Source organism: Salmo salar, chromosome 18 (genome assembly GCF_965601325.2).
Source record: "Salmo salar chromosome 18, fSalSal1, whole genome shotgun sequence".
NCBI lineage: Eukaryota > Metazoa > Chordata > Actinopteri > Salmoniformes > Salmonidae > Salmo > Salmo salar.
In genome coordinates, this window is record NC_138308.1 from 80,977,435 (window position 1) to 80,987,277 (window position 9,843).

General features: G+C 47.0%; 1 protein-coding gene across 1 annotated transcript; it reads right to left on the bottom strand.

Moving 5' to 3' along the window:
* Window positions 1-1,190: 1,190 nt before the first annotated feature.
* lrp10 (low density lipoprotein receptor-related protein 10) lies at window positions 1,191-9,274 on the bottom strand. The gene is made up of 10 exons (XM_014156130.3): window positions 9,186-9,274; window positions 8,216-8,421; window positions 8,003-8,035; window positions 7,312-7,456; window positions 6,735-6,925; window positions 5,889-6,523; window positions 5,266-5,705; window positions 4,935-5,129; window positions 4,610-4,739; window positions 1,191-3,467 (listed from the first exon to the last, which is right to left on the bottom strand). Exons 2-10 carry the CDS (start codon window positions 8,262-8,264, stop codon window positions 2,838-2,840), a joined length of 2,448 nt encoding a protein of 815 aa, XP_014011605.1. The 5' UTR covers window positions 8,265-8,421; window positions 9,186-9,274; the 3' UTR covers window positions 1,191-2,837.
* Between the last annotated feature and the right edge of the window lie 569 nt (window positions 9,275-9,843).

Here is a 9,843-nt window from a genome sequence, read left to right on the forward strand (position 1 = left end):
TGTGGGTGGAGCCAGCTCGCTGAGCTTTCTGTTGCGTCTCTGGGATGGAGGATGTTGAGGTGAAGTTATGTCTCCAGGGCGAGTCTGACTTCTAGATTCATCCGTATCCTCTGAACTTGTGAGTTTGTGGCCCGGTGATTTTAGGGTGAGGTCCACGTTGATCAGTGGCTGTGGTGACCACTGTGACTGACTGCCGAACCTCATCAAAGATACATTTCTCTAGAGCACCAGGAAGCCATATGCCCACCACCACCACCACTATCATCCACACCCATGGCCTGCTGAGGGAGAGGGGTGAAGCCATAATCATAGCCCCTCCACAGGAGTCACATCTGGGGAAGAGATGAAAGAGATGGGATCTATAGGAGTGACGTCAGTATGACATCAGCCACAGGAGGTTGGTGGCACCATAATTGGGGAGGACGGGCTTGTGGTAATGGCTGGAGTGGAATAGGTGGCATGGTATCAAATACATCAAACACATGGTGTCCATGTGTTTGATGCCATTCCATTTGCTCCGTTCTGGCCATTATTATGAGCCGTCCTCCCCTCAGCAGCCTCCCTTGACATCATCTGTAGATATATGACAGGCTACAAGAGAATCCTAAATGAATTGTGGGGAAAGAGAAGGAGCATTGATAGGGTCTATGAGTGGTTCTCTCCTCTCCCGTTAAGAGTAGGCTGATGATAATGGAGTCATTCAGTGATTTTGGAGAGAAATCCATATCTCTGGCCAACTACTGCATTTTCACAGTCCACTTGGTCACTAATGGTCACTGATGCACGTAGTTGCCTCAGCCTCGCGCCGATGCCGTCCAAAACCGAGAGCTGAATGTCCTACATTTCATCTTTATCAGTAAACTGCATGACTCCCCCCCCCCCCCCCCCCCCCCGACTCCATTCTTCTTCTAGCTCTTCAAAAGTCGCAACCATTTCTCTGCACTGGTCTATCCCTCATCTTGCTTTGACACCCAGGTATTTAATCCACTTGAATTGTCATGGCACCCCAGGGGTCTTCTGGAGAAATGGACGTCACATGTCTTTGATACATTCCCAGGAGACAGAGAACAAATGGCACTGACAACCTCCTCATGGAAAAATGCCAGCTCTTCTCTGCTTTTCCTAAGATTGCCTTTTTATTTATTTCACACATCTCTCTTTCTTAAACACAATCAAGGCTAGAGTCCAAGTAAAAGTGCAAATTGTTTAATCTCCGTGGATTTGTCCACATCTTTGCTATGTACAGTGAAATAGACCCTAGTAAAATCACTCTCTCTCCAACCTTATCACTACATTGCAAGTTTTAAACATATCATCCTCCTCCAACCACTATGTTTAATTGAATACATTCAGTACAACCCAGGTAAACAGAACAACAATTTAAGATTTTTTTTTAAGTACATCTCTGGAGGATAAAAGCGGAAAAACTAATAAAAGATACGATGTAAAAATGGCAGACTAAAAAGTCTCTGCATTTGCTATATGTTCATTGTGTCAAAGTGTGGTAGAGTGGATTCCATTCACAAAGGGCTGAGAATTTAAGTCGGCGTTGTTGTGACTGTGGGCCCTGGGGGGCCTCGTCTTCGGTGCACTTCACAGGTCTAACCCAACCTCAGGCACCAAGAGAGATTGTCTTGTGAGCCGAGACACAATTTGTCTACTTGAGAACGACATTATAAAACATTCATACATCACACTTGCAAGTGCATAGGCAAACAATACACGTCAGTTATGCCATACGTACAATAACCAGGAGGGTCCCCAAAAATTATTGCCAGCTTGCAGAATTGACATGCAATTTCTCCATTATGAAAGCAATATAAAACACAGTCTGTGTGTGAGAAGGTGGGTGTTCCTTTTTGTCTACATATCTGGGACAGTGTGTACAGTATGTGTGTCATCATTCAAATTCATCAACTGTAGCAAGCTTCTGAAAAGGCACTTAAATGGGGGATGACAACTATACATGGAATAGTGTCTACACGGGACATCTACCATATCCTTACAATGGCCCCCATATGCTCACCCTCACATGATGCAGTCACACATATGCTGTCACCCAAAGACATGAAGTCTTTCATGTGTTAAAACCAATCATTCATTTGAAAGTAAATTCTATATTATAAACTGGGTGGTTTGAGCCCTGATCGCTGATTGGCTGAAAGCTGTGGTATATCAGATCGAATACCACGGGTATTACAAAACATTTATTTCTACTGCTCTAATTACGTTAATAACCAGTTTATAATAGCAATAATGAACCTCTGGGGTTTTTGTTATATGGCCAATATACCACGGCTAAGGGCTGTATCCAGGCACTCTGCGTTGCGTCCTGCATAAGAACAGCCCTTAGCCGTAGTATATTGGCCATATAACACAAACCCCAGAGGTGCCGAATTGCTTAATTAGACCATGAGGGTGGCGTGGGGAGATTTTCTGTGCAAAGTTCACCTCTTTCAGACTATATCTGGATAAGTGCACATCCAGTACACAAATACACTACACACACACACAAATACAAATACACATACTTTCTCTAGGAGTTTCCACACTCAATAACATAAAAGCATTGAATATTAGATTCCTTTAGTCAGTTCAAACCATCCAACCCAATGCAATTCCAAGGCACCAGACCAGCACAGAGAGAGAGAGAGAGAGAAAGAGAGAGAAAGAGAAAGAGAGAGAGAGGGAGAGAGAGAAAGAGAGAGAGAGAGAGAGAGAGAGAGAGAGAGAGAGAGAGAGAGAGAGAGAGAGAGAGAGAAAGAGAGAGAGAGAGAGGGAGCCTTGCAGTGCTCCTGTGCTTGAGTCATCATTTAGGGAAGGGGTGTTGGATAAGGTCAGGGGTCGAGTGTCAGCAGGGGCACGTCGTCCTCTGGGGTTGTGTCCTCGGAGAGGGGGATAAGTAGCACCTCATCCTCCGAAGAGGAGGAAGAGAAAGAGGGGGATGTGGAGAGGGGCAGAGAGTTGGTGGGGGAGGAGGAAGGGGAGGAGCGGAAGCGAGAGATAGTGCGCCCCAAAGAGTGGAAGAGAGAGGCTAGGGAGGGGCTGCTGGGGGTGGGGGGGACAGCCACCGGAGGGCTCTGGGGGTTGGCTGGGGTAGAGACAATGGGTGGAGGGAGTAGAGTGGGTGGAGGAAGGAAGTGGGGAGGTGGTGGTGGCTGGTACTGCACTGTCTGTGGGAGCAAGCCTAGTTTCTGGGGCAATGGCAGATTGACGGCTTCCACAGCCAATGAGGTGGTGGCGGGAGTTGATTGACTGGGATCCACACCAGTGGAAGGGGCCTCTGTCTGCTGGGGGGCAGAGCTGGATGGCTGGGAGGGCCTGGAGGTGGATCTGGGGATTAGGCCCCATCTCCGCATGCGACGGACAGCCCGGCGGATGAATCGGGGACGGCGTCGGCGTCGTGGAGAGTTAGAAGTATCCTGTCTGAGAAGCTGGAGAAAACCTCTCAGAGAAAGAGAGGAAGACTGATAGAGCAAGAGCGAGAGAGAGAGAGAGAGAGAGAGAAATAGATGAGCAGAGAGAAGAAAGAGCACAAGAAAAAAAGGTGACCACCTTGAGATTTCAGTTGTATTTAAAGAGTGCTATACTAATAAGATGACTTACCATCATGAAACGATAATGAGCTTATTATTTGAATTAGACCACTCTTTGAGGGGACCATTAAACAAAGCCACCACACTGAACACAGAGAGCACATTGTTTTAGTTAACCCTCGTTCCCTCCTTCAGCTGTCTACAGCAGCTAATCAGACTATGGTGTAGTGAGGGGCTCCATTGTGTTGTCTGGTGTAACTCAATCTATCAGATCACGCTCCTGCTATTGCTGTCACACAGCTCTAGGATCAGGTCCCCCCTGGCCGTATAATACTATTCATTTTGATCTAGAAGGCTAGACTGAGCCTAGATCAGTACTCCTACAGGCACCAGTGTAACTCAAATATATGAGATAACACCCTCCTGATGCTGCCATAGCACAGCGTGATTCAGCCTGAGTGTAATGGAATCATTCAGGAGGGTCTGACTGAACCTTCTGAGACAACAGTGCTTCTGGTAAGTAGGAGATACAAGGCTAGTCTATGTTCCAATCTACTGTAGGTTAACGGGATGCCCTTGTAAAGCAATCAATGGAGTGGAGTAATTTCATTTCTAAATCCAATTTGAATATGCACCGGCTATTCATATTATGAAGGAGCATTGATAGGATCTATGAGTGGGTCTCTCCTCTCCCGTTAAGAGTAGGATAAGGTTGCCCCTGGACACTGATCTAAGAACAGTATTTATGTAGTAGTGCATGCTGATAATGGAGTGATTCAGTGGAGCTGGTAGGTAGTAGGATAAACAAGGCTAGTGGTGAACAGTCAGAAGACATAGGGACGTACTGAGGACCTTTCAAATCGACTGGAAGATTCCCTTGTAAAGGAAGGACACCCAAGAATGGAAATATCTCAAGTTGTCAGTTGTTTGAGACCTTCCATTCATTGTGCTCTAATCACAGAGGGACACAGTTGCCTTTAGTTTCTGATCCAATGTCAGTTTAGCATTTTCCACAATAATGGTTAGGATGAGGATTGGGAGAGGGTTAGCTGATTCTAGATCTGTGCGCTCACCTCATTGGGGTTCTCTGTGGGGAAGTCCTCCACAGGAGGGATGATGCCCTGGGCGATCAATTGACCATAGGAGGGAGGGGCCTGCTGCTGGATTAGCTCCGCCTCCTGGCGGCTGATTGGCGCAAACATACTGCAGGAGAGAAACAAGGCAGAAACATCTCAACACATACATGGGGGTCCGGTCCAACACAATAAACGTTGGTTTGGACAGAGATATTTCTTGGTATTCTGGACACAGATCAAGATCATTTGTTGTGATTTTTTGGTGTATTTTGGTGAAGCATCAACAGGCGTAAAGCTGAGGTGTGAGGTGAATAAGGGGTACCTGTATTCGCGGGTCCGCAGTGAGTAGAGCTTGCAGGTACAGCCCATAGCGATGACCAGCAGCAGCCCACAGACCAGGCTGCCCACGGTTGCCGCGGTGATGACCTTTCGAGGCAGGGTCATGGTGCAGTTCATCTCGTCTGTCCCGTCCTTACAGTCCACCTGGCCGTCACAACTCCAGCTCTCAAACACACATCTGGGGAAGAGAAACACACCGTCAGGGTGGTGATTTCTCACCCACAAAAACCAAAACACACACACATCAAACCAAAATATCATACAGTAATGCGTGCACACACACATATCAAAACACACACACCCCTATTCGCTACCTGTTGCTGTCGCAGTGGAAGGTCCCAGGTTGACATATGGTACAGTCTTTTTCGTCGCTCCCGTCAGCACAGTACAGCTGGTAGTTACACCTCTCCTTGGCAGGGAAGCACACAGAACGCCCTATGAAGTTATGACCCGCCAGCACCGCCCGCTGCCCCACCCCTCCGCAGGCAAACTGGTCAATGGGGCACCCCCTGCATCCCGCCTCGTCATGCCCCGTCTCAGGACAGTCCCAGCGCCCGTCACACTTCTGTTCCTGGGTGTAGCAGCCCCCCGCGGCACCCCCACATTTACCCTCCCAGGGGGGGCAGTAGCCCCCGACACGGTAGGTGGCGTTGAAGCCCAGCCCCACCGAGCCGGGGAGCGTGCGATAGGTCAGGGAGAGAAGGCCGGTCCGGGACTCGACCTGGATGGCCTTGTAACTGGACTCGCTGGTGATCTGTCAGAGAGGAAAAGGGATAGGGTGATTAGATTGAGTAAATTAACTTGGGTAACAGAACTGGACAGTATTGTGACAGATGACAAATTCCCAATCCTAGGGGAATGAAAAAATATATGACCCTGTATCAGTCTGTTAGGGGAAACTTGTATTAAACACATACCCAGCTCCACTAACACTTACAGTTTTGATGAGTTCCCCGGTGCCCTGCTGTCTGTTGGTGATGGTGACCGTGTCTCCAGGCCCCAGTTCCAGCAGCTGCAGGTCCAGCTTCAGAGGCCTGGAGTCCTGGGGGTCCAGGGTCCACACACAGAACAGAGAGGGGCCATTGATGGAAGGAGGGGCGAACGTCCCATAGAAGGTTTGGAGGAGGCCGCCACACGGCCACTCGATGGGAGCCCGGGTCACACCGGGGTGGGCTCTGTGAGGCTGGGGGCTGGGGAGTTTACGAGGCAGGAACTCCCAGTAGTCCTCTATAGGATTATCTGGCTCCTTTACCTTGGTGTAGTCCCCATCCTTCTCTACTTCCTTCTCCTCTTTCTCCACCTCAACCGGTGCCGTTTCCCAATCCCTCCCCCCGTTCTTCTCTCTTCCTGTCTCCCCCTCCCTCTCTATGTAGGACTCTGGTGTGGTGGTGGTCACCACTACTTTGTCCTGCTCAGGATCCAGGATCTCGATCTCTCCGTCACAGTCCTGCTCGTCTGTTCCCAGCCCCATCCCTTCACCCAGACACTCAGTCCGGCCGTTACAGCGCCAGGACAGGGGCAGGCAGCGCCCGCCCAAACACTCAAAGTCCACCACCGGACATTCACCAGAGTCTAGAGAGAGAGAGAGAGAGAGAGAGAGAGAGAGAGAGAGAGAGGAGTGGGAGAGAGACCAAGAGGGCAAGAGAGATGAACAGGGGGAAATGGTGGAAGAGGGAGGAGAGTTTATATTCCTTTTAGCTATATTATAATTCCTGGTCCTCAAATATGGTTAAAACTAGTTTACTATGTCCTTTCTCATGATTAACAAGTGATACCACCATACCTCTGATGTAGCCAAGGCAGAACGCAGAGACGGGGAATAAGTGTGGCAGGAAGTGGTGCGTCACTGTAATGTTCCCCCCCATCAACTCCATGGGCTTTGGCAGGTCGGAACCACAAAAGGTAATGGGCTTGCCAGTTGATGATGTCACCGAGACCCATTCCTTCTTACAGCGTGTAGAAAACTGGGAGAAACTAAAAGAGCGACGGGTGAAAAGAGATACAAACAAACAAACAGTGAGCAAATGATCAAAAACAAAATGATTTGGCTATGAAGCCATGTTCTTCGCATGATGTGACCTTTCTGAGGTCCAGTCACAACCTCTACTCCCTGCCCCCGAGGAAGTGTCAATCTGAAGGTATTGGATAAGTATAACTAAACAACATATTAGTCGTGTCACCTTGTCCACTGAGAGTCTTGATGGAATTTCCATCCTATTTCTAACACCTACCCAATCCCTTCAGATCTAACCAAGTGCCAAGAGGGTTAAAGACTAGAGGTAGTTGAGGGACAAACGTTGCACCCTGACCCCAGCGAATAAGCCCCTGGAGGGATAAGACAGTGAGTGGGCAGACATTACCTGAGGATAACGGGCTCTCCTACGTGTGCCTTGATAATCCAACTACAGTTGAGCGGCCGTGGGCGGTAGGACCAGCTGTGGTGGACGGAGCTTCTGATCTCTCCCCTCGGGGCTTCCAGGACTTGGGGAGATTGTCCACAATGAGCTGGAAGAGAGAAGGATAGTGCAATACTTTAGACTCCTGGGTTGTGTTCATTAGGGAGAAAACAGGAGTGAAATAGGCAGGTGCTACCTAAACTTGTCCAATAAAAATTTGGATTTTAGCTTTCTGTTTCAAAATGTTTTGCTGCGGTGTGCCCTACTAAATATGACCCTGATAAATGCAACGGCTTGGTGCTGAAACTGTTGAGACACCGTGCACTATACCACAACATGCACACTAAACCAAAACCACATCAGGCACAGTTAAAAAATAATGGAGCTGTAGTGCACTTCCAACAGAGTTTGCACTTATTCAAAGGGCACTTAACAGGAGTCGACTGTAACAGAATATTAGCAGGACCTTCTCTTCATAACCTTGATTTAGCCAACTCATAATATTGGTATATGGACTGTCTAGAGGACTCCCAGTAGTATCAACAAGACAAAACGCATTTCAATATTTGAGCGTGACAAAAAATGTGACAGAACGGGTTGTGCCACAACTGATTCTTACAATTACTGTTTGGGGCGGGGGGGGTAGTTATCTTACCAGTACTGGAGGCTAACTCCAGGCTGCTGTAGGCTGTGGATCAACAGGAAAAACTGAGTTATGCAGGTCTGAACAGGGCATTACTAAAGATCTGACTGGTATTTGTATGTGGTGCAGTTGACAGTTGAAACTAGCTACACACTTACAAAAAGAACTGTTTGTAATAGACATCTTCAGATGGACAGACACACACACATTCATAATAAAACTCACCAGTTACAAACAAAACGTTGAGGACACAAAGGTTGAAAGGGGCAGTCATTCTGATGATAGTGCTCCTCTGAAATACAGGTGCTCATGAAAGAGAAAGAAGAGTTGAAAAGAAAGAAAAGTAGAATAGAAAAACATCTAGGTCAGATCCCTCAGTCCTCCTTGCAGAATGACCCCATCGTCACTGATGTGTCTTTCAGTAAGACAATCTAAGAAAATAAAAAGATAAAACCTATTCAACATAAAGGGTTATTTTGACTAGCCTGGTCCCAGATCTGTTTGTGATGTCTTGTCAACTCCCGCCCCACACACACACACACACACACACACACACACACACACAAAGGACCATAAGAGTGATCTGGGACCAGGCTACATTGTTACAGGAGCAGGAGAGAATTACTTTCAAACAACATACAGAAATGTACTTTCCTTACCCTTTAGATACGACAGCAAGGCATTTAAGGTAGTTCGGTTTAGCTAGCTAAGCACTGTTGAGGTTATGCCGATCTATTTGTATCGAGAACACATACACAGCAATTTCCTGCCTCGCAAGCTAATGATGTTATGTTGTAGCGATGATTTACCAGCAAGCCAATCCTTATTCTAACCACAAAAATGTTTGAGGTTTTCAATTAAGTGATTTTCTATAGCATTTTAACTCCAGGTGAGCTGAAATAATTCACACCAGACTTATCTAGGCCTCCTGGATCCTCGCCCCCGCAAACTTCCTTGAAGAGGAAGGGTAAAGCAGCAGCTGCTTCGCTCTCTCGCCCTGTCTGTGTTGTGCGGCTAGCATGCTAATGCTAACGCTGGCTTAACTAACTAACTTCTTCCTTGTAACGTTTCCTGAACGTGCCACGCGACAAAAAACATTCAAATATATCTACAAACACTCTGGTGAACATATACATTACAAACGGCGATACATGATGTATAGAAATGCCTGTAACAACTAAATTAGCAACCTTACCCTTTCTGTCGTCTTTCTTGTTGACAGGCAGAGTTCTGTGCAACTTCCGTATTGTTTTAGTTGAGTGACATGAGAGGGGGTAGCGCTACTGCCAGCAGATGGCGCTATTATTTCTTACGGCGTTTATCACTAGCTGCTGTCCAGGCGAGAGCGGGGGCGGTGCGAGAGGCTTGGGCTGTCACAGCAGCGCCTCAAACTCCAAACAACACAATTATTGTCACGAGTATTTTCTCTGATTTATATTTAACCATCATTGTTTGTTACTTTGTCCATCTATTCACAATGTCTTTGCTATGGAGTTAATGGTGTGAATTAATGTGATCATGTTTCACCACCAGGTGTCAGAATAGAGTAGGCTAATTATATGATCCCTCAAATCTTAGGGGTCTTTTATAGAAGACGGCCTTGCATCTGATACAATGTAACATTCTTTGCATTAACATTAGTGGTTGTACAATTAGAAAGGTAACATGCTGAATTCATTGTTGATACATTCTGGCAAGGGACTGAGACAACGGGGATTGAAATTAAATTAATTGTGAATTGTCTGCCTAACTTCTTGTAGTTCTTTTTGACAGTTTACATTATCCTGGGCTGTTGTTTTCATTTATTATGATTAATGAATGTTCATATTTATACAGCTGCACAGTCTATAGCT

Excerpts from the sequence above, each read along its gene's own strand:
- lrp10 (XM_014156130.3), bottom strand. The coding sequence starts at position 8,264 with ATGACTGCCCCTTTCAACCTTTGTGTCCTCAACGTTTTGTTTGTAACT. Across the intron at positions 6,524-6,734 it reads CTGCCTTGGCTACATCAGAG|ACTCTGGTGAATGTCCGGTG; the intron begins GTATGGTGGTAT and ends CTCTCTCTCTAG. Across the intron at positions 3,468-4,609 it reads CCACAGAGAACCCCAATGAG|TCTTCCTCTCTTTCTCTGAG; the intron begins GTGAGCGCACAG and ends TTGCTCTATCAG.